This window comes from Dendrobium catenatum, unplaced genomic scaffold (genome assembly GCF_001605985.2).
Source record: "Dendrobium catenatum unplaced genomic scaffold, ASM160598v2 fragScaff_scaffold_1122, whole genome shotgun sequence".
NCBI lineage: Eukaryota > Viridiplantae > Streptophyta > Magnoliopsida > Asparagales > Orchidaceae > Dendrobium > Dendrobium catenatum.
In genome coordinates, this window is record NW_021319584.1 from 1,250,525 (window position 1) to 1,276,116 (window position 25,592).

Genomic DNA, 25,592 nt, shown 5'->3' on the forward strand with positions numbered 1-25,592 from the left:
TAGCCAAATCTGTTCCATTCTCAGGAGCTTTCCAATTTAAAATTATCTTTGCCATGTGCAAGATTTTAAATCATAACCTCCCACATGCCCATCATAATGACGATTTGATGTTTTGAATGCTCATAAATCTTCAAGCTATAGACGAGAGAGCGTATATGCAAGTCAAATAAAAGTATAAAATTGTTTTGTACACAGATAAAATGACTAATAGCAAACTGTCGATTGAATCTCTCATGATAATCCACTGTAAAATCTGAAGACTGCATCAACTAAGTAAACTATGAATGAGAGATCTAAAACTACTGGTCAGAAGCTAGCTTCGTGATCCAAAGAAGTTAGCCAATCTATAAGTGCATTGTTGACGAGCTCAGGCACCTCATCATGAGGGCAATGACCCGCTTTCAAGTTTACGATGCTCGTGTTTGGATAAAACTCTTTAATTCTGACTGCTTTTGCAGGCCGTACCCAGGGGTCCAGATCACCCCATAGTAGCAGCAGTGGGCATGACAACTTCTGCAGTATGCTATCAAGCGTGTAATTGCTCTGGTCAATCATAAATCTTGTCATCAACCTACAAAAATAATCAACATCCATGTTTTCCATATCCATCAATTTTCTTTCCAAGCGGAAAAGACGGAAACTATAGCACTTTAATTACCGATAATACACTTCTCCTGCATTTGGATCTCCTGCAGGTCTGGTAATGGATTCCACAAGATAATCATCTACATTGGAGGTGTTTATATAGACCTGGATACATTCAGAATAAATACCAATAGGAAATCAAATTCATACAGGATGAAACATGGTTATCTATACAGGAATGGAATTTGTTTAACAGGACAAAAACCAAGGTTTCTGTAAACTGAAAATAGGATAGTAAACTTCTGGATATTTAAGATATGCATGGACTGGAGAGTATAGATCATCTACAGTTACCATGGTGACTATAGAGATGCAAATATGGCATTCCAGCCATCCAATTCACATTGGATGGCAATAGTTGAATCCAGAAAAGCTAGAATAATTTGGAAAATAGTTTATGGATTCAATCTTAACAAACGAAAATAAATTGGATGGTTGCGATGCCACAAATGTACATGCAATAACCATGAAATATGCTGAGAATCTGCACTCTGAAAAAAAATGAAATGAAAATATGTCATCCTCATACTTGAAATAGAAAGCACAACCAACTTATGCCGTGACTTTGCTAAAAGATTTGTGCGATTATTGTAGTTTAGAGAGTACCATACACTTTGCAACACTGATTTGACTCTAGAAGGCTGCTTTGCTTGCCAAAATAGAATGCGAAGAAAGACTCTTTGGAACGCCTGCTTCACGGGGTTGACTACATATTTATTTATGGCTGACTCTTCATTGTTGATGACAGGCTTTAAGTTCGAGTCTCTAAATTGGCCAGCAGTGTTCAGGAGTACTAAACCACGAACAAGCTGAGGCAACTCTGATGCTGTAAACAAAGCCGTGAATCCTCCAAGACTGGAGATTTTTTATCAGCCAAATATCAGTTTTTAACAATCAATATTAAAAGTAGCTGCTCTCCTTTAAAAGGGAATGCATGACAAACTCATATTATAGAAGTGCACAGAAAATTTTGAAATTCAATGAAAATGTAATATAAAATTACCGTTTAGAAGCAGTCTAAGTTAAAAAAAAAATATATATGAGGTTGGAAAGTATAAAGATAATAAGCGCACCCTTAGAGAAGATTAATGAATACCATGTAGATAATGAAATCATACATACGTCATTTTTACATTACATAAAATTATAAGCATTTGCCAGTTTAAACACTATGGTTAGCGAAGAACAATTTCTTAACTCACTATGACTTGGTATGAGCGAAGAGGGTTGAAAATTTGTCTCAGAAAGCAACCGTAATTCTATATAGCTAAATATGACGAAAAAGCAGTAATAACAAGGTTGCCAGTACCTATTCCCGACTAAAATTGCAGGTTCTTTAACAATATCCTTCATGAAATCAGCCACCTGGTCCTTCCAGATAGTTGCATCGTACTCAATGATTGCTTTCTCGCTCCATCCAAATCCAAGCAAATCTAACGCATAAACCTTATACTTCTTTGCCAGTTCTGGGATGTTGTACCTGAAGGTTGAATCAAAGTACCTCACCACTTTGTAACCTTAGTAATCAAAAAATAAACTCACATTGTAAGCACTGATTTTAGAATCTAGATTTAGCATGTATTTATTTTAAAATTGGGAATCCTAAATGAGTCTGAACAAGATTGTTTATTTTGTTATATTCAATATCTGAACTTATCTTGAGAAGGTTTAATCAGTACTTTCGTCAAAGATTAAAAAAAAAACTGAGTTTCAGTAGGATTGTCCAAAATTACCTATAATATTTCATGCACAGGAACTCAAGTAAAAATTGATAACAGACATGTTTTGAGCTTTAATGAAATAAGTGCAAGACAAGCTTGTTGACCCAAGCTACAGCCAAAAGAGAATAAAACAAATAATATATAATATGATTTCTGCTAAATCATTACTTGATACCGTTCCAATCATAGTAACATATTTGAAGATTTCACGGCCGCGGTGTCTAATGACACCTACCGTACATGCTTTTCTCTAGCTTGATGGGAGGCCCAGTTTCCTGTAGTTTCTCCTAAACAGAAGAGATACCATGAGGCTGTCGAAATTTTAGGTGAACATGAGGCCGTACTTGAACTTGAACTAAACAAAGGACAACAGGGGACCTGTGAACTTGAACTAAGATGAACTCAAATGAATTAAATCCAAACTTGAACAAAATGCATTAAGAACTCGGAATTCAATCTTATAATGACTTTCAAAGTTAAACTTGATTTGAACTTGAACTTGAGTGAGCAAAATGAACTCCAGTGAATATGAACTCGCAATTCGAACAAACAGATGACTCTTGGACTCAAACTCAAATGGGCATGGTGAGAATGAACTTTGTAAGCAAATATTGACAAGAATTATGGAGGATATGAAGACATACATGCAAGTAATGACGTGAAACTACCTCAAGTTCAACTGGTAGTGTAGACCATCTTCGAGGCCAAAGGACTTGCAAGTTCAACTTATTTGAAACTAATAAGAAGTTTGTGAAAGATGTGACTTAACTATAGAGCCAGTGCACTAACAAGCCTCCTGCCTTTTGGATCGTAGGAACTTTCACTTGTTGTAATCAATTGGCATTTTGCTTGTGGATATCTTGTTTCTTGTATGTAGCCTCTTGGTGTCATTGAGAGTTTGTATGTCAACTCGACATTTCACTTCTATTCGGGATTTTAATGAATGACCTTCATTCATTGACCTCTTTATTTGCAGGGGATACATGTCTTCTACGACGACCTCCTGGAAGTATTTTGTAGAAGCCCCATTGTTTCTGCATCGAATCCACCCTTTCACCAATCTCGGGTGGGTTGATGATTGTATTTATTTGTAGAGGACAGGTCTTTGATTGCTGGTCTCCAGTATTGCCATCTCAATCAACAGGCATTGTAGGGGTTGCCATAGGAGTTTGTGCATCAAGGTCTTGTAGCGCATTTTGAGTCACTGTTGATCATACGAATGCTCTTGTAGTTTGAGTTTCCTTGCACATGATTCAGGCTTGAATTCATCAAGTCTACAAGTCCCACTTAATGTTGTATAGCATGAGTTCAAGTCTAAACTCAGAGTTCAAGTCTTTGGTTCGACTTGATGTCATTTGCTTGAGTTTGATTTGAGTCTGATTTTATATTCAAGACATGGATGAGTTTCAAATTCTAGTAGTCTTGAAAGTCCAGTCTCTTATCACTTTAGTTAGAGTCTTCTATTTGCATTCGTTCAAGTATTGGTCAAAGTACAGTTCAGACACAAAATGAGTCTCTTCTATTCGTTCGAGCCCCCTGCAGTCTGAGTTGGGTCCCACGAACACCGAAGTAGAGTTTAGGCGATTCCCGCCTTGTCGTAGGCGTCGGACCGGGGTCCCATCCCACCACGCGCAATAAAGGCGTGTATAGACGGTTTTCCGGTCCGCCGCATACAACGGAAGCGGAAATCTGAGTTTAGAAAATCCGTACCTTCGCGGGGTTGCGGCGGTGTCGAGATGCACAAAATACAACAAATTTCCCTTCTTCTTTCTCTTTCTTTTTTTTTCTTCTTCTTTTTTTTTTTAAATCTCTTCCTTCTTTTTTTTTTTTGTATTTCCTTCTTTTGGCTTACCTTACATACACACACATTTATACATACAAGTGTATAAATACATCTACATATATGTACATCTCTTCTCCTTCCTCCCACTTCATTCTTCTCCATTCTTTCTATTATATACACATTTGAATTTTATCTCAATATTTACTGTTGATAGCTGTAGTGAAATCAACAATGATATCAATAGTTAATACTCATATTAGTATTAACATTTAATACTAATATTAATATTGATATCAATGTTAGCAACTAATAGCAATAGTTAACAACAGTAAATATGATTAGCCACATATAAGAACTGATTACATCAACTAAAATAAACATAATGATTACTAAGAATAGAAAATCGTTACTGTTGCATCAACTCTATTCCTTTTAGCCTATTTGCCATGACTTGAAGCCAAGCTTTTGAGTTCTGTTGATCTTTCCTTCTTTATGACTTCTAACATCAACAAGCACTTGTCATGTTTTAATCTATGGAATTCCTTATCAAGACCATATTTTCCAATCATCTAAGCATGCCTCAAAAGCCTACTGTTTATGTGAAAAATGAGCAGGGCTGAGCTCAGCGGCTGCAGGTGGGTCTTTGCATGGTCGTCGGAGTTGGGATGTAGTTAAACAAAGGGCTGATTGGCAAAGGTTTAAACATAGAGCTGGCCATGAGGTACAGGTAAAGCTAGCAAGAGATTTGCTTGCTAAATGGAGGGAATCTGACCAAGTGGGTGCTGGATATAGGATTTCACTTGAAAAGATTAAGAAAGATAAGGCTTTAAAACCATATTCTACTACCTTTCTCTTGGAATCAAATGAGAGTAGAGAGAGGTCTCCCTTCTCTGTTAAGCCGTGAGTCTGAGAGGAGGAAGGAGATCCCTGAAGTACACTAGAAGTGGGGAGCTTTCACGTGGGAAGACTTCAGTTGCTGGAGATTGGACGAAGCAAGTTGTGTGGAGAAGAAACAAGCAGAGATTTGGCTGTAGGAACGGTGCAGACGGGAGGATTGACGTCTGGCTTGAGTAAAGGAAATTCCGGCCTGTTGAGGGCCGCGGCTGCTGTTGAAGAAGAAGGTGGAGTTCGTAGAGAAGAGGACTTGAGCTCGTGAAGTGTGGAAGCTGTGAGGACTTATGAAGTTGGAGACAGAGCAGACTGGGGAGGAGAATACGGGACGGACTAGAGGGAGCTTTGGCTTTTCGTGGAGAAATTCTGACAAAAAGGCTCAGGAGCCCTTTTTTTTTTTTGTGAATCAGAATAGTCTTAAGCAACGATGTCTTAAGCCAGCATAAGCATTTCACTCGAGGCAATAAACGGGATTTGCGGGATTTTGCAGTGGTTCAGAGCAGAAAATCCGAAGAGATACGAGGTAAGATTAATTAGATTTTGACGTTTCATTTGATTTGATCTAATTTTTATTAAATTAATATTAATATTAATATTAATAATATTATTAATATTAATATCAATTCAAAATAGCAATTGTTTGCTGGATTCAAAAGAAAGATGCTTTGAATCCTGTTTCCTTGAAAAAGTGCGCAATTGCCTCAAAATTCGTGCAATATGCTTCGTTTTGCGTGTCAAATTCATCGAACATCAAAATTAGACAAATTGATAGTAGATTTAGGGTATTGACGATATCCCGGTTGCAATGGCGCAGCCCGTTTCGCGATCGTACTTCGTTTGGGCGATGCCAAAGTTTAATTCCCTTGAAATGCGCATTGCTGTATTAGGACCCTCATCGGTCACAGCATAATTTTATTTTGGACAAATTGACAATCAATTTAAAGCACTAACGGCATTCCGAACACAGTGGCGAAGTCCGTTCATCGATCGGAGATCATTTCGCCACCGACGAGACTAATTTCCCTCGCAATGTGTGCCTTCGCAACATAATTGAATCGCTTTCAAAATTTGCGACACCACTTAAAACAATCCAAATTGATCAAATAAAATATAGATTCTTAATGCAGACGATGTTCTGGACGCAATGGCATTGTCCGTTTGTCGATCGGACGTCATCCGAGCGTCTTTGAGGCTTCGTTTCCGTCGTAACGCAGGCCTTTATATCATATTTGCATCGCCTAAAAAATTCACCACCATCTCGGATGATCCAAATTTATTAAATAAAATATATATCTGGAATGTCGACGACGTTCCGGACGTAATGGCGTTGTCCGTTTGTCTATCGGACGTCGTCCGAGCATCTTTGAGGCCTTGTTTCCGTCGTAACGTAGGGCTTTATATCATATTTGAATTGCTTAGAAATTCGCCATCATCTCAGATAATACAAATTTATTAAATAAAATGTGTATTCTTAATGTCGACGACGTTCTGGACGCAATGGGGCTGTCCGTTTGTCGATCGGACGTCGTTAGAGCATTTTCGAGGCCTCGTTTCCTTCGTAACGCAGACCTTTATATCATATTTGCATCGCCTAGAAATTCGTCACCATCTCGGATGATCCATATTCATTAAATGAAATATATATTCTGAATGTAGACGATATTTCAGATGCAATGACACTGTCCGTTTGTCGATCTGAAATTGTTTGGGCGACATCGAGGGCCAAATTCCTCGATATGCGTGTTATTACCTTGGGATCCATATCACCATTATGATTGATCCCAATTATTCATAAAAGATGTATATTTTGAATGTCGAGGACGTTCCGAACGCATTGGCATAGTCCGTTTCATGATCGGACATCATCTAAGCGACGTCGAGGCCTGATTTGCTCGAAGTACGCGTTGTCTCGAAATTCATGTAACTCATTAGGATGATCCAAATTGAACAAATAAAATACAATTTTTGAGTATTTGTAATGTTCTGAACACAATGACGAAGTCCGTTTGTTGATCCAACATCGTTTGATCAGCCTCGCGCTTTAATTTCGAGTGTCGGTCATCTCTTTTGACCAATCTCATCCGATTTAATTATGAGTGGCCCCGACCTAACAGAATTCGATGTCCTGATCGCAACGGCGCCATCCATTTGGCAATCAAAAATCGTTTGATCCTTCAAGTGACACGTGGCGTCAAGGCGCGTATCACTTTACTCACCAGTTTGGTCCTTTCGCACGTTGTTTTGAGCTATGGGGGTCAACACCCACATCAAGAAAACTAAGGAAAAAAAAACACGAGTAATTTATTTATTGAAAGTTTTATGAAAGAAAGAGAAGGTACAAGTGGATCTTCAATTGGGGAGGAAGATCCATCTCTCTAAAATCTATAGTCGTCGGCTAGAGCCCAAATACCCTAAGAACAATCTAAATTCATCAAACAACACATACACCTAACCCAAGGAAAATCACCTACTTAGAGCAAACAATAAACAACAAATACTCAAACAGCCCTCCTGTAATTCCCTCCCAAATCTGTCCTTTTTTTTAATTATTTTCTTCCAAAATCAGCCATCAAATCAGCCCCCAAATCAACCCTCTTCAATTAGAAAAAAATTTATGATTTATCCCCTCCAAATCAGCCCCCCAAATATGTCCTCTTCAATTAGAAAATATTTCCTAATCAAATCCCTCTTGATCAGCCCCCAAATATGCCCTCTTCAATTAAGAAATATTTCCTAATTAATCCTCTCAAAATCAGCTCCCAAATTAGTCCCCCTCTCTTACGGCTCCCGCTCCCACCGTATAATACTCCCACCTCCCTTCTTAGCTTCCTTGTCATCCCAAATGATAAGAATTTGAAGAGTTCGGTCTTTACAAATGTGCCCCAATGTATAACTCTCATCAGATCTGAAACATAACCATTTTGCCCGCCTATCCTGCACCTCTGTTTCTATATGGCTTTTGAAGTTGTCTCCAGGGAACTCTAGTTCCCTTCTCCTTCGATGCTTCCCCTGAAACAATATCGTCTGGGTTCTCGATGCTAGGATCATAGAGGTACTCCTGTAAGCCCCTCCCATGATGTTGCTCCTACTAGCCTTCTCCTCCACCCTTTGAGCAAGCTCCATTGTCTCTCTCAACCCTCTAGGTCTCAGTACCCCAAGCTCTGATCGTATGTCCTCTCTAAGCCCTCTCATGAAATACCTTTCCAACCCTTCCTCGAAAATTCATCTTAGTCTTCCCGACAGTAGCTCAAACTTCTCCTGATACTCCATGACTAGCTCCTCTTAAGTTAGAGCATAAAACTATTAGGGAAGGTCACCTTCCTGAATGGCTCGGAAACACTCCAACAAATACTCCTTAAATCCCACCCCCCTCCCATGAATAGATCAGATATTGACTCTTCCTCTACTGAAATCAAGCTAGGGCTTTTCCCTCCAAACATAGCCCTATCCACATGATCTTTTCCCTTTCCATCAAGCCATTAATCACAAAGTGATGTTCCATACGATACACCAAACCCTAAGCATCTACCCCTTCAAACACTGGCCTCTTCAACTTTCTTGACCTCGCATCCATAACCCAATGGCTCCCTCCATTAGTTCCTCCTATGTAATGACGGTGCGAATATCTCCCTTCCTCTCATGGTTGATTTGGACCCCATAGCTCCACCCAACCATCCACCTCTCCACATGCCCGGGTAGTCTCCCAAAGGGTTTGGCATCCCCCCTCCTTGTCGCCTTCCTTTGGAATACCCCTATTTGCCCATCAATGGAGCCCCCCGTGGCGGTCCTTGATGGAAAATACTCTCCACTTCCTCTACGACCTCCTTCCCCTTTGGTTCAACCCTCGAAACCACCGATGACGCTTTTGATTGCATTTCGATCAACTTCTTCATCATGTTTTCCATATTTTTTAAGCGGCTCTCAGCTCTCTATAGATGAGAGCCTCCCTTCAATGCTGGAATATCTTTTCTCCACTACGGGCTTAAGATTTTCCATCTCGCCTTCCAAAACCTCCATCTTCTTTGCTGTCATTTACGGATTTAGGTTCCAAACCATGAAAAAGAACAAATGTTGGAGAATTTGGTCTTCAAACGTCGAGAATCAACAAGTTGGGAAGAAAAATGCTTCAGAAATCAGCAATTGGGAATTAAATTTCAGCCTAGGACACTGCTCTAATATCAGCTTGATAGGAAGTGCTTACAGAAATTTAGGAAAAGCCTTGGCTAAAATCTGATTTCAACAATTTCAGAAAACCCACGACAAGAAAACCAGGAATATAACACACAAGAATCCTTTTTTTATTGAAAATTTTATGAAAGAAAGACAATATACAAGTGGATCTTGACTTGGAGAGGAAGATCTGGCTCTCCCAAATCTCTTGCCTCCATCTAAAGCCCAAACACCCTAAGAACAATAAATATTCAACAAACAACACATACCCCTAATCTTAGGAAAATCACCTATTTAAAGAAAATAATAAACACCAAATACCCAAACAGACCTCCCTCAATTCCCTCCCAAATCTATCATTTTTCCTTAATTATTTCCCATCCCAAATTAGATCTTAAATCAACCCCCAATTCTTCCCTCTTCAATTAAGAAACATTTCTGTGGACTCCGAAAATTCGGCCCCGGCCTACCCCCTGCTTTATTCATGGGAGTTTTAACGAATTAAGTTCCAGGGTAAATTTTGGGAAAGCATATGAGTTTGTAGATAAGACACTACAAAGAGATTTCACCCTCATTTTGCAAGGACTTTATGATCTAAGTTCTGATTTCCTATAGGTGCAAGCCCTAATAGTTAATTACTCTTCCCGATAACTAGAGAGAACTTTCGACTAAGGCTAGTCATCGATGAATACGTCGTACCCATAGATACGCGGTATCCGGCATATAGTAGCAACATGAGCTTGGATATTGGAAGTTGGATATTTAAAATTAGAAAGTTCACCATCTTGGACTTAAAGCGGATGGTGGGGGAATGGATGAAGGACCCGATCAAGATCCCCTGATTCCGTCGTCTCGGGCCATCATGGTCCCTAGTCTACTTAGTCAGACGAGTTAGTCGACCCAACCTGATAGAAGGATCCTTGTCGGCAGCCAAGGGTTGCTTCATCCAAGGGTACCTTGTAAACCTGAGGTGGGTATTTGCCTAAGGGAACAAATTTGAATCCACATTAGCTAACATAGGTCTTTGTGCCCTATCAATTATATCATATTGATTCATCAATAGACAACTTCCAGGTCATGCCATCATTATCATTTTTTGTTGTTGGCTTTAATAAAGAATCAATTATTTCAATTTTGGATAACTGTATCTTTATTAATGCCTTATACTTCGAAGTTAGTGGCCACTTCCTTGAACTAACAAATGCAGCGATTGAAGGTATATCAGACTGTCTAGAAGAGCTATGCGAGACATCCATTCCTCAAATAATTGTTGTAGTTCTTAAGATAGTTGGAATAGTAGGTACACCATTGTATATACAATCATTCTTCTGTTATCATCAGGTATTTGATCTTACTGCAATTCTTCCATATTTTTGCTTGTAGATGCCATCTTTGATATACATTTGTATTCACAAGGCCCATCACCTCTATAGTGTATTTACCATTGTTGTCTACGGATCATATGTTGTATGCATATATATGTTCACAAATACCACAAGTCTTCCATAATCACTTGTGGATAGATTATTGTTTGTGTTTGCAAGCTATGTATTCACTCGTATGCATTTCATTGTCATTCATGGACACTCACAAGTCTCCCACATTCACTTTTAAGCATTCATCATGAATCTTTTAGTACTGTAAACATCTATGTTCACTACAATTGTCCTGATGTCACTTATGGAATAACATCTAGTGACAGTGTTGGTACCTTTCATCAAAGCCTGCTGCATATCTTTCGCATTCTACTTGTGACAAAATCACTGCATGGCCTTCTACTATTATCCATATATAGCTTGTTATATAATGGATATTTCATCCTTTAAGGTGGCCCCATAATACTCTTAATGATCATTATCCCTATTATATCTACATCCCATTTGGTACGGAGGTTTTGAGTATCTGTAGGAAACTTCACTTTGTTGATCATAGGCATGTTGTCATACTCTCCATTCGATCGTTGCATGCATACCAATTTGATTCAAGAGTTTAAGTCATTTTGTTGGTTTTGACTGAAGAATTATTGCATCCACTTGTATATAATCTTCAATGTTCATGAGAGATCCAACATCCATGGAATATCTCTATTATAGTTATTCGTAAATAGATTTAGCGTATTCGCCTGTATGTTAACACTGAATATTGGATGGATTGTGTTCATTAATAATCTCCATTCCAATTGAAATGGTCATCACAAGTTGAATGTTACTATCCAAGAAGTACCATGTAAAAGTTTGTAATTACAGGAATCCATATTTGTTTGCATGAGGTTCATTTTCATGCACTTGAATGTTCAAAAGTTATTATTTGATTTTGATGTCTTCATTTTGATCATGACTTTATCAATTTAAAGTCCAATGCTATGTTATTTGTTCTAATTCAAGTTCAATTCATCGTCGTATTCAAGCTTGCAAGTTTTCTATTTAAGTTAATCAAGTTCAAGTTCATGCTCTTTTGTAGTTCATGTCACATTCGAGTCCAAGTCTTTGCTGTCCAAATCAAATTTGAATCAAATCTTTTATTTAATCATTCAAGTTTGCATTTAGTCCATTTAATTGTTCAAATCAAATATAAACAAAATCCCCTGTTGTCTAAAATTGTTTCAAGTCCTTGTCTTTTTAGACAAAATTTCGGCAGCCTCTTGGCGTCTCTCCCATTTAGGAGAAATTTCGGAAGTCTGGACCTCCCACCACGCTAGAGAAAAGCATGCACGGACAGTGTCGGATGACATCGAGGCCAAAAGTCTTCAAATCCACCACGCCAGAGAAAGGCGTGCATGGGTCTTCGAGCAGCAGTTTAGAAATGCACAGTTTTATATTCATCCCCGCCTCGCTATAGGCATCGCACCGGGTTTCCTTCTCGCCACGCTAGAGAAAAACATGCATGGGTTGCTTTTTTGGTGCACTACTAACGCTGAAAGTGAGATTTTATTGGCCTCGCCATAGGCATCGCACCGAATTCCCTTCCCACCACGCAAGAGAAAAGCGTGCATGAGTTGGTTTTCTGGTGTGCTGCTAACGTCGAAAATGGGGTTACGAGTTTAGAAATTATACCAATGCAAAACGACGGCGATAACGAAATGCATAAAATACAAAAAAAATATTTTTTTGTATTCTTTTTTTTTTCATTTCCCCCTTTTTTGAAATCTTTCTTTCTTTTTTTTCTCTATTCTTTATTTCTCTTTTTTTTTTTTACTTTCTCTTTTTTCACTTTTTTTTTCTCCTTTTTTTACATGAATCTTCTCCTTTCTTTTTTTTTTAAACCTCTTCTCCTCTTTATATGAGAGAGAGTTAATAATACTAATAACATTATTATTTATTTATATAATAACATAAACACTAATGCTATTAATCAACATTAATAAAAGTATTAAGATCATTAAGAGGGAGAGATAACCTGTTGAGAGAGATTTCTTTCTATTTGAGTGGTCGATTGTTTGTGGCTAAGTGAAGGGGGAGGAATTTAGATAGGTCGATTAAAGGCTTGAAGAGGTTAGGGAGATCGGCTGTAGTAGAGGTTTTGGCTACAGGTAAGAGTCGACTAGAACAGAGGGAGATTTGGTGTCGGCTTGGAGCTGTGGTCGGAAAAGTGTGAGCATTCAGCAGCTTTTAAGGCGGAAGGGGTTCTGCGGCTTCGGTTGGCACAGGTAGGGGTGTCAATTTCAGGTCATGTGTCGGGTTCGTACCCAAACCCGACACATGACCCGACACTAATCGGGTCAACCCGAACCCGACCAGTTTTTGAAAACAGGTCAGTTTTCCTGACCCGAACCCGACCCGCTTCAGGTTAAATGACCAGTTTCCAACAAGAAAATGCTAGTTTCCGGGTCAAAATGGGTCTACCTCCTCTTTTTCGGGTCAAAAATGGGTCTATTTCCTCTTTTTCGGGTAAAAAATGGGTCAATCTCTGGTTGTCGGGTCAAAATCGGGTTTACGGGACAATTTCGGGTCAAAGGGTTAACCCGAACCCGACCCGATTTTTGAAACGGGTCAAAATGTTGAACCCAAACCCGACCCGTTTCGGGTTCGGGTTGACCCTAACCCGAAGTTTTCGAGTACGGTTCGAGTCGGGTTTTCGGCTCGTGTCAAATATTGACACCCTAGGCACAGGTAGGTCGAAGCTTGGACGTTGGGTAGTAGAGATGTCACATAGGAGCTCGACAGTGGAAGAGATGGGTACAGGTGCTGGGTTCGGCGGGTTGAAGGGCTTTTGTGAGTGGGATGGGGTTCGGCTAAATGGATCGGAAGTAATGACTGCTTCGGCCAGGTAAGGCTTTACTTGAGCCTTGATCAGAGATGGGAAAGGAAGGCTGTCGGATTGCTGGGGTCGGGCGTAGGTTGAATGTGGCTTCGGCTTCGATCGTAGCAAGCAAGATCGGGAGGAGTGGAGGAAATCGGAACTAGCCTTAGAGTTTGAGGTGGTCGGAAGTCGGGATGGAGTTCGGCTTTTGCGAACTGGACAGGGTCGTATGAGGTGGAAGGTGTGGACTTCGGTTTGCAATGGATAGGAAGAGGATCTTGAAGCAGCAGCCTTCAGCTTCTTTCCGCTTCATTTTAATGACAAGGGGCATGATTGACTAGCCACGGTGCAGAAAATTTGGGAAATGATCGCGGAGCAGAGCAGGTATGCGGGATTTCGGGCGGGATTCATGGTTTCAATGTGTACAAGGTATGATTTTATTTTGATTTTTATTTTTGTTTCTTCTCTGTGTGGGTAAATAATTTCCTAATTAATACCGTACAAATCAACCCCCAAATATGCCCACCTCAATTAATAAAAATATTTCCTAATTAATCCTCCCAAATCAGCTTCCCTCTCCTACTGCTCCTGCTCCCATTGTACCACAAGCTTACAACTAAAATGAATGTAGATGATGAAAAGAAATAACATTTGACTCGGACTGACAATCACATACTATCACAATTTTTGCAGAATGTGCAACGGTGATGGTCAGTGCATAATAACAAACTAATATAGAGGCATGAATCCTCATTCAGAGCAGCTGAAATCCATAGAGTTGAAAGTCCCAAAGAGTAAAAATTGTAGACATATAGATGTGGTTTTAACTTATTATTGAGAACAGAAAATTAAAAACTATATCGAATAGGCAAACCTCCAGTGGAAAGCTGAAGCACCAAATCCATGGATAAGAACAATAGGAAGCCCTCGTCCTTGCTCTACGTAGTGTATCTTCCGACCTCTCCATGTCCAAAAGTTATAACCCTCTGGTCTGAACGGCAGCTTCTCCATCCCTAGGAATGCTTCAAGTTAACTACCACTACATGATTCAATAGTCGCGTAACAGAATATGGTAGCCACATCCAGCTTTAATGCCTTCTTAATTAAATTAAACAATGAAAATCTAACTATATACCATTTCTTTATAGATAAAAATAAGAATAGAAAAAAATAAACATTATGATTTACAATTGTCATTCTACTCCGTGCATTCAGCCAAAGATAATTCTATTATGCATAGTCATGCTTTATTCTTCATAGAATTTTATTGCAGAATATTAAGCATGATGAGTGCATTAAGCATCAAATAAACACTTCCAGTGGAGCAATTATTATGAAAGATTAACATGAAAAAAACCAAACTCTCAGCAGGTGGATTCAAAAAACCTTAGTTAAAGAAATTTAAAAGAAAAAGATTAAAATAAAAAGAAGAAGAATAACAGGCATTGAGAAAATATAAAACCTGAGGGACTATTTGGCTCAGTTAATATATTTGTAATTGCCATAGATGAAAATTAGGAGTTTAAGCAGAGAATGATGGGATAAATACTTCAAAAAGAGCAGATTTGGAGGGGACAGCAATGGTTGGAAGACTTGTGGCCTCATAAAGTACTTATTCATCTAACAAAGAGCAGTAGCTTTTCATTGGGATTTATAGGATACTTGGTCAAACAAAGAGTGCAGAGCGCTAGCTTCTCACTAGGATTTTTGAGAAGCCAAAAAAAAAAATTTCTTTTTACAGAAAATAATGTATTTATAGACTACGTTATGCACATCTATCCAGAAGACATAACTGCCTAGATTTATGAAGAATGACCTGCATGGTTAGTCGGTAAGATCTCCATGTAGAAAAGCATTGGAGATGTCGAATTGTAAGGTAGGCCATTTTCTCTGATGAGCAATGAGTAGTAGAATGAAAATCATTAGCATTTTGGCTACGGGGCTGAAGGTCTCATTTTAGTTAATGCCAAATTCATGTGTGAAGCCTTTGGCTACTAATCGAGCTTTGTACCGATCCACTTAGACATCATGTCGGAGTTTAGTTTTAAATGTCTATTTGCATCCCAATATGTTTATGTGTGGGGATGGTGTAACAAGTGACCATGTTCCTTGCTTCTGAAGAGTTGGAAATTCCTCGGACATGGCGTCCCGCCAATGTTTGGATTTGATTGCTTGAGTGTATGTGGATGGTGTGGGATTGGGTTTGGATATAGTAAGCAGGTCAAATATTTGTTTGGGACGCTAAATGCAAGCTTTGAGCCTTGTTTGCATGGGATGAATAGAGGGGATAGGTGGTGGCGTTTGCTGGGAAGATGAGGAGGATTGATGGAAATGACTAGGTGTATCGGAATGGGAGTTAGAAGTCTGAGAGGTGGTTGGGAAGTCAATGATTTGGTGTTCCTGGGTAGGTAAGACAGTGGTATCTGATGAGGGGTTGGATAGAGTGAAGGTTGGAATGAGCAAGTAAGGCGAGTGTGATGTCTCAGTTGTGGAGTGCAAAGGATCAGGGGAGGAGGGAATCAAGAGAGATTTGAATGGAAAGACAGGTTCGTGGAAGACTACGTGGCGTAATACATGAAGTTTGTTGGTTGTGAGGTTTAAGCATCTGTATCCTTTGTGTGATGTTGAGTAGCCGAGAAAGAGACACTCTTGAGAGCGTGGAGAGAGCTTGCTTGGTGCTAGAGGTGGAAGCCAAGGGAAATAGAGATAGCCAAAAGTTTCAGATGTGAGTAAGAGGGAGGTTGGTTGTATAGAAGTTGTAAGGTATTTGAAGGGCGCAGGCTTTGGTAGGTAGTTGGTTAACGAGATAATTGGATGTTAGCAGAGCTTCAGCCCAGAAGTGGTGTGCGAGATTGGTTGCATTAAAAATGGTCCAGGTGGTGTCCAAAAGGTGACGATGCTTGCGTTCGGCAAGTTCGTTCTGTTCTAGTGTAGCCGCTAAGTTGGTGTGTTATTATATTGTGGAGGAGGTAGTTTCTAAAGGCATTGCTTATGACTTCGTCGCCTCCATCAGAGTGAAGCGTTTGTATTGGAGAGTTGAATTTTGTTTTTGTTAGATTGTGAATTTGTTGAAATTTGAATAGGGTATCTGCTTTAGTGTGCATTAAGAACAGACAAGTAAAGCGTGTGCAGTCATCTACGAATATAACATAGTAGCAAATGCCGTTTAGTGAAGAAACCGGCGCCAGACCCCAAACATCAGAATGTATTAACATAAAAGGTTTAGTTACATGATTGATAATAGAAGGAAAGGGTAACTTCTGGTTTTTTTCCAAATTACATGAGGTGTAAACAAAAGAAGGGGAAGGGATACATATAGAAGAAACTACTTTGGCTAACTGATGTTGAGTCCATAGGTTGGGATGGCCGAGCCGTGCGTGCCAATGATTGGAGTTGGTGGAGATGGAGTGAAGTGCAGTCGGTGAGGAGGCAGGTGCAATGGTGACTGAGTAGAAACCATCATGGCTGCGTCCACGGATGAGGATAAGATTGTCCAAGAGGTCAAAAGAGATAGAGCAGTTGTTATCAGAGGTTAATTTGTGTATTGAGAGAAGATTATGGGAAAGTGGCGGAACATGAAGTAGATTGTGTTGGCGAAGCTTACAAGTGGAATTCGGGAGAGGAAGAAGCCCTTTCCCTATGTGTTGGATCAGAAGCGAGCTGCCATTAGCGATGCAGATTGTTTCCAAATTGGTGTATGGTACTGGGTACTGGAGATTTGAGGCATCTGGGGTGAGATGGGATGAGGCGCTTGAATCAAAAACCCATTCGTTGATTGTAGTGGATTGCGGATTGGTGAGTAGCGCTTGGGGGTTGGAGACGGATGCAAAACTATAGTTGAGATTGCAGCGATGCCGAAAATTAAATCCTAGCTGTCTCTTGGCCCTTGATCCCGTGGCCAGCATGGCGATCCATGGGAGGCTCACTAGAATTACGCTGTTAAATCTCAATCGTCCCTTTCGCCCTTGATCCCATGGCTAGCATGAGGATCCATGTGAGGCTCACCAAGATAACGACGATTTCCTTCTATATTTAGGTGGCTGAATTAGGAAGGATTATATTAAGGCAATTATGCATGATTTTATAGTTCTTGTTTCTTTATTAAGACATCTTGTATAGATATATAAATGGGCATAGTTTTGTATAATAAAATTAAGCCATTTTTCTCTCCAATTCTCTGAATTTAACAGGTATTCTATGCAGCTTATACTTTTTTACTTTTTCTCTCTATAGCCTTTCCTATAGCCCTTAAAGCCCTATATATAAGGAGTGATGAGGAACAATCGGAGGACCTTGGATTTTCTCTAACAGTGAACACCCAGCCAATTTGAGAACTATAGTTCTTTTTCTCTGCTATCTTTAGCATTTTTGCACTCTCCATTCTTACCTACATGCTCTAGTTGACCTACTTAACCAACTGGTAAAGTCAAATATCATCCATGGACAAATTTGAATTCAACAGTTGATAACTTCATTAAGGATGTATGTAAACTTCACGGCCACCTCTTGCCACAACCATTGATTGGGACCTAATATTTTCTGCCTCCTTCTGGTAGGAAATCATTAAGGTAATGGGGACCAAATTACACTACAGCACCACTCATCACTGGAGACCAACTGTAGGCTCCGAAAAATTGGCTCTGGCCTCCCCCATTGTTTTTTGGGGGAGTTTTAATGGATTAAGTTCCGAGGTAAATTTTGGGAAGGCAGATTGGGATTGTAGATAAGACACTACCCAGAGATTTCGCCCTCATTTTGCGAGGACTTTATGATCTGAGTTCTAGTTTCCTTTAGACCCAAGCCCCTATAGTTAATGAGAGAGAACTTTCGATTAAGGCTAGTCGTCAATCAAATACGTAGAGATCAATACATATATATGGCATATAGTAGCAATATAAGCATTTGGAATTTGAAGGGTTGATATTTAAAATTAAAAAGTTCACCATCTTTCACTTAAAGCGGATGGTGGGGGAATGGATGATGGAGCCGATCAAGATCATATGGTTTCGTCATTCCGAGCTATTATGGTCCCTGGTCTACTTAGTCAGAGGAGGTAGTCGACCCAACCTATCAGAAGGATCCTTGTCAGCAGCCATGGGTTGCTTCGTCCAAGGGGACCTTGTAGACCTAGAGGGAGTGTTTGTTTAAGGGGATAAATTTAAATCCACCTTAGCTAACAAATGGCTTTGTGCTCTATCGATTATATCTTATTGATTCATATCTCAAGGATTTGATGTCATTTGGGAAGCATATGGGCTCTAGCCATAACCGTAATTTAGTTGTGCCATTTGGCGACAAACCACCCAGTTCAGTGGGCCCCGATAATAACAGTTTATCGTGCAGTGTCATTTGGCGACAAAACTACCGGTTATAGGACACGTGCCACGTCTCTTACTGGCATGCAACTGTTTGAGAAATGAATCCTAGTGATATTCTCGACCTAACATTAGCTCTTGATGAGCTGAAGTGGTTTTTCATTTTGTCCACCTCGACAAACTGTTGTGGATGGTGGATGAGTTTTGCTTTTAAGTATTTGATAGTTGAATTTCAGTTTTAAATTTTTTTTTTATTTTGGAATACTTTAAACTTTAAAGTTTTGGAATCTTTTGAATTTTGAATTTTGTGGGCATTTGGGAGGTATTTGAAATTGTTGGAATTAACACCTCCAATTTAGATTTAGATTCAACACGGCCATAATTGGGATGATTATGGGGTCAATTAGAAATGTTTCTATTTCGTGGAAATTTGAGAGCATTTTGAAATATTTGAAATTAACACCTCCGGTTGAGATCTACGTTCAACACTGCCATCATCGGGTGTATGGGGTCATTTGAGAATTTCATTGATAGGACCTTGTCAACTATGTCTACTAGTAGACAGAAGATTGGGTCCCTAGGCCTTATATTTTTGTTGATGAATTTCTTCTGTCATAGACCTTGAAGGCCTTATATAAACATATAAAACATATATTCCAGTCAACATATTGACAATTTGATCTGGCATTCCCTTCCCAAAACTTGTACAGAGATCAATCAATAGGCAGCTCCCAGGTTATGCCATCATCATCATTTTATGTTGTTGATTTAAAAAAAGAATCAATCATTTCAATCTTGGATGACTGCATCTTCACTGATACCTTATGCTTCGAAATCAAGGGCCACGGTCTTGAACTAATTGCACCCATTGGAGACGCATCAAACCGTCCAGGAGAATCATATGAGACATCCATTGACAAAATGGTTGTTGCAGCCCTCAAGATGATTGGAATAGCAAGTGTATTCTCTATTTTTAGTTGTGAGTTTAGGTCCCATTTGTCAAATATTAACTATTAATCCTGATCGGTGCAATTCATTCTTCGTTGACTTTCACTTCAATGCATCTAGATATATTACATTGTCATCTTCACTACATATTAAATCCTCGGGGTAGAGATTGATATGTTGAATGCAGAATGGGTCTTCTGCAGTAACTCATGAATATATTTCATGGAAAAATCAAGAGTACTTCATTATTACTTATGATCAAGGTGCAAGTTCATATTGGTCATTACTTATGAGTGAAATGAAGAAATTTTAGTTGCCATGAGTCATTATTACAAAGGCCCATCAATGTTCATTAGAGCTCTTTGATTTTTACTTAGCATTCCATATTTCCAATTTTCAATATATGTTTATCGATTAAAAGTTTGGTTCATTGTTTTCAATTATGTTCCCAGTTGTCCAAATCAAATCCAAGTCCTTCTCATGTTAAGTTCAAATCTTTTGTATGTCATTCAAGTTCAAGTCCCTCAAGTTCCTGTTGTTCATTTAATGTTCAAATCAAGTCCCAAATCATGTCCTTTGCATTCTCTCAACTCCCCTATTTTGTCCAATGTCCTTGTCACTTTTTAGAAAAAATTTTGGTAGCCTCCTGATGTCTCCCCCATTTAGGGGAAACTACAGGAAAATGGGCATTTCTATCACGCTAAGAAAAGCGTGTATGATAGATGTCCTCGAACACCATGGCTAAAATCTTCATCCCCCACCACACCAAGAAAGACATGTAAGGATCTTCTACAACACCTGTTCGAAAACACAATTGTTTTCCCACGCACATGCACTTATAAGTATCCCCACTTCGATATGGATGTCGCACCGGGTTCCCATCCCACCACGCTAAGAAAAACTGTATAGGCGGTTTTCAAGTGAGCCGCGAACGCAGAAAATTGGGCTTTTGATGGTTACCCACTTTGTCATAGGCGATGCACCGGCTTTCCATCCAATCACGCTAAGAAAAACGTGTATTGGCAATTTTTCGATGCGCCACGGTGAAGTATGTTCGTCAATCGAGCATAATTTGAGTGTCATCACCTCGGGATTCGTGCCACCGCCTCGATCAATCCTGATTAATAAAATAAAATGTATATTTTGAATGTCAACGATATTTCGGACGCAACTACAAAGTCCGTTTGTCAATCGAACATCATTTGGGCGACATCGAGTCTTAAATTCCTCAATTTGCATGTCATCGCCTTAGAATTTGTGTCACCATCTCAGACAATCCCAATTAATCAAATAAAATGTATATTTTGGTATTGATAACATTCCGGATGCAACGGCGAAGTCCATTCTGCGATCGGACATCGTTTGGGCGACGTCGAGTGTTAATTTCGGGTGTCAGTCGTCCCCTTGGACTGATCTCATCCGATTTGACTGTGAGGGACCTCGACCAAGAAGAATTGGATGTCTTGACGTAACGGCACAGTCCATTTGGCAATTAGAGGTCATTTGATCTTTCAAGTGATGTGCTTCGTCAAAGCGCGCTGTCAGATTCGTCAGTTTTGCTCCCCTTGCGCATGGCTCATCGTATAGGGATTAACACCCATGAAGAAACAGATTTAACAAATAGAGGACTAGAGCAATACCTCTGGTTTTTTACCATGCAATACATTTCAAAAATGGTATGCTCCTCTTCCATGGGCAGAATACTCATGTAATACCATATACCATACAGCCATTTGATAAACTCCATTACTAGCCCTCTAAGGCTGCTTGACACCCCCCTACACACCCTTAGACCCCCTATACACCCTTAAATAGAAAATCATTCCACGATTGTAATTGTTGACACTCTTGTAGAGGATAGAGATTTAGCCCCTCTGGCAATTGTGACAACACCTCCTTAACGCCCAAGCACACATTAAATGACAAGCCTATAAGCATAGAAGGGACGTTAAATACATAGTAGTGATAAAGTTCTTGCCAAATTATAACCATAGAGACAGCTATCAACATGCCTAGAGTCTTTTTTTTTAAATTGCCACGTCATTATTATGGACCTTTGACAAATTTGGAATGAACCAGCAACATTGCCTACAAACTGAACTTACCTCCAGAGTCTCGCATGCAGCCTATTTTTTACGTTGCCTATAACGTTGCTCTACAAATTGAACTTGCTTTTTTATTGTATATGTATATATTCATAAATATACATATAGTGTCGATGTGGGATGGTGGCAAGGTTGAGTTAAGGCAGGTGTCAGTGGTGACTTGGGTGATGACGACATTATATTTGGGATTAATTGTTGTGGTTGGATGAGTTGAGGGGAGGTTGGGATAGGTGAGCATGAGGAAGAGGAAGTTAGCCAGGCATTGTGAGATTATTAGCAGCTATTGCCTAGGTTACTAAACAAATGTGAAACACGATTTTTTTATGCACGAAAGATGACAGTAGCATTTCAAGATGCACGAAAAATGAGAAATTATGCTAGAATATGAACACATCCATCTTGATAAATTAATTGTTAATACTAGAATTCTTGTTGTTTTAATATTATTTTATTCTAGAAAAAATCAATATAAAAATTTCAAATAAAAAATCCCCATCTAAGCCACCAGGACTCGGACCATATACTTCTCAATCACCATAGGAGTCCCACCTTATTCATACTTCACATGTGGAACAAAAGCTAAAAGGAAAAAAAAACAAGACTCGCATAAAGCTTCCTGCTCACTGCCCCTATATCCTCTTGGGTTCACATGACAAGCGTTACTCCGACAACCGAACTTGCTCTCCCAATTTTTTCTGCCAATCTCGCATAAAGCTGCCTGCTAAACCCTTCATTGTCCCTTGATTTGATAATAGCCACCGTAAATAGCTGTTGCTAACCTCACAATGTCTGACTTGAGTGAAATTATGAGTACTACAGTTATCAATTAATATATGGACATAAAGATGGTTAATCAAGTCAGTTAATCGGAAAAAACAATAAGGTTAGAGGAGTTGAATTGCCCAGCTAAAGCAATAAGGCTGGTCTTAGATTGAGGAGCTGGATTTTCATCATTGATAGAGAGGGGAAAGAGTCATCAAGTAAATCGGAATTCCCGATACTTAGTAAAAGATAGAATTTATTTGGAAAATGATGTTGAGGTCCAAATTTTACATCACAATTGAAACAAAGACCTTTATCATTGTGAAATTGAGTGTTGAATGGTGACAGCTACCGGATTGGAAGATTTGGAGGCTTAGGGATATTAGGGTTTGGCATAGAAGAGGTAACTAAAGATTGGAGGAGTCGTGGTGGTGTAGAGGTTGAATTCGAACTAGTATGTGGATGATTAGGTATAGTATATTTAAGATTAGAAGGGAAAGATTTTCGCCAAGCGGATGATGGAATGGAAAGAAATATTGGATTTAGATTCATGACTCTAGCTAACTCCATAGAATCCAAGAGTGAAGTAGGTCTTGCAAGTAAAAATTGGCAATGTAATTCTTATTCAAGTATGGATATTAAATAACTACTTAGGGTGGATTTAAGAAAGTAGAAACTTAAAAAGTAACATTTTTAAAGGTAGTTTGGTATTCAAGAATAGAATATTATTTAGTTTTGAAAGATTGCCATGTAAATTTTCATACGTAGAAATACCAAATCATTGTTGTAAAGATAACATCAACTCAAACAAAGAAAGTAATTAACTTTTCATTCATAACCATTGGTACCAAGTAGCCACTAGACTTTTAAGGTGAAATGAAGGAATGCTAACATGATGGCATTCAGGTGTATTATAAAAATCAAAGTATTTGTGGTTAAAGATCCAAGTTTCAACGCCAAAGCCATTAAAGCGAGGAATTTTAATTTTCATTTATTTAAGAAAAAAATGTTCATATGGAAGGAATTCGGCCAGTGGAGCCAAAAAATGCCAACCAAGGAAAGAGGTTTTTGATAGGAAGAAGAGTGTGGGTAGTCGGCATACAAATTATCAGGATGCTTGTTGATGGAGTCCACGAAAGCATGGAATTGTTGTAGGGATTTGCCAACAGATGCAAATCAAACATCAACTTATTGGATAGATTTTTTAGATTTCAGAAAATTTCAATTCTTGATTGATTTGCATGGTAGGGAGAGCTTTTACCAAATCGACAGTTTTCATGATGATTGATGGTTGAGAGTAGTTGAAAATGGTGCAAGAAGTGGTTCTTGATAACATGAACAAGTAACTGTAACAAAGAAAAAGAAACTAGTAGAATAATATATTGATAAAACAATTTAAAAAGCAAGGGAATGGAGAACCTGATGAAGTCTTGGAAGAACAAAACGTAGTTTGCAATAATGGGAATGTTTGTGGATAGAAAACAGCTTCTTGATGCTGAGTTGAAGTGAAAATGGAGGCCTTAGATGTTGGTCTGGTGGAGAAAACAAGGGGACCGATTATGTTGTAAGTGTTCGGTGGAAGAGCAGAAAAATGATAGCTGGTTTTTGAGGTTGAAGCAGTTGGCAGTTGGTTCTTGAAAAGTAGGTGGAGGCTAAATAGCAGATGGCAGGGCCTTGAGAAGAAGGAAAATGGCGCCTAGAAATTAGATAGCGCTGAAGACTTTCTGTCAAGAGATTAAGGCAGAATGGCTATTGGTGGCGGTGAAGAAAGTTAGCTGGCAGATGAATTGTATGGTGTTTGTGGTAGAGAACATTGTGTGGAAGAACAAAGAAGTTTCCGACAAGAAATTTGGTTTCTGGAGACATGAGTTTAGCGCAATGAGAGTACCATTGATAAGCTTATTGGCATCCAAGAAAGAAAATAACTTTTAAATTAGTATGTAGACCAAGCTATTAATCAAAGATAATTGCAATCAATATGTCGGCAAAAAATTTCCATCTAGATGGAGAGTATCTTAACTTCTAAGGAAAGGAGATAACAAAAGGCATGAATCACATGAGGCCTTCAACAGAGCCTTGGCATTTTTACACACAACATTTAACCAAACATACAAGCTAGAATAATTGACAATATGCACACAACATTTAACCAAACATACAAGTTAGAATAATTGACAATATGCACACAACATTTAACCAAACATACAAGCTAGAATAATTAACAATATGAGTTGATAATTAGATAATTATGCGATTTAAAAAACACTATTTCATATAAGAGCTAACCAAACAGCCGATTGATCATACAAATATGTCAGTTCTTCCATTTTTTTTGTTAAAGCTTCCTGCACCAATTGCACGGAATTAGAGACGCTTGTAGGTTCGGAGAATTGGAAGCCCAACAACTTCGACTTCGGGATGTCTATAAACAGCATTGCTAGTTCAATTCAATAACTTTGTCATTAGCTTATCCAACTCGATTTTGAACACATTAGCAATTTCTACTTGCTTATTTCACAAAAATGTGGAAACGAAGAAGGGAAAAACCTCGAACAGAACCCTCGTTCAGCAAGGAGAAGCACACTGTTAACGCAATTCCTCCGGACAACAATCTCCTCCTCAAAATTCCAGTTTTGCTTCCTTCCAAACAAAAACTTTCAAGTTAAAAAAATAAATAAATAGAAATTTGAGAAAGAAAAGCTGCAAAAGGTGAAACAATTTGGATGTTGAAGGCTGACCATGCGAATAAAATTGCTTAGACAGCAGGCGCTTCTGTTCCCGGCAGAAAGGCCTAGTTCTGATGCAGGACGAAGGGGAAAAGGAAAAAGACATTGAAACCTTAGACAGCCATAACCCTTTAATCCTTACAACAACCGAGGTCGGACTCGGGAGCCAGCAACCATAGTGCATTTGAGCTCTGTTTCCGTTTCCCACTTGCATGGTGTGCATGTGGCGCTCGTTGCTGCGGTCCGTCGCCAAACGTGGCTCAGAGGCAGCCAAGTGCGTCTCTCTA

General features: G+C 39.1%; 1 protein-coding gene across 1 annotated transcript; it reads right to left on the minus strand.

The window, feature by feature from the left end:
* On the minus strand, nt 1–25,592 carry LOC110116743 (pheophytinase, chloroplastic). Its single transcript, XM_020850442.2, has 7 exons — nt 25,318–25,592; nt 25,127–25,219; nt 14,324–14,462; nt 1,955–2,125; nt 1,257–1,500; nt 659–750; nt 1–571 (listed from the first exon to the last, which is right to left on the minus strand). The coding sequence occupies exons 1-7, from the start codon at nt 25,526–25,528 to the stop codon at nt 307–309; spliced, it is 1,215 nt and encodes a 404-aa protein (XP_020706101.1). The 5' UTR covers nt 25,529–25,592; the 3' UTR covers nt 1–306.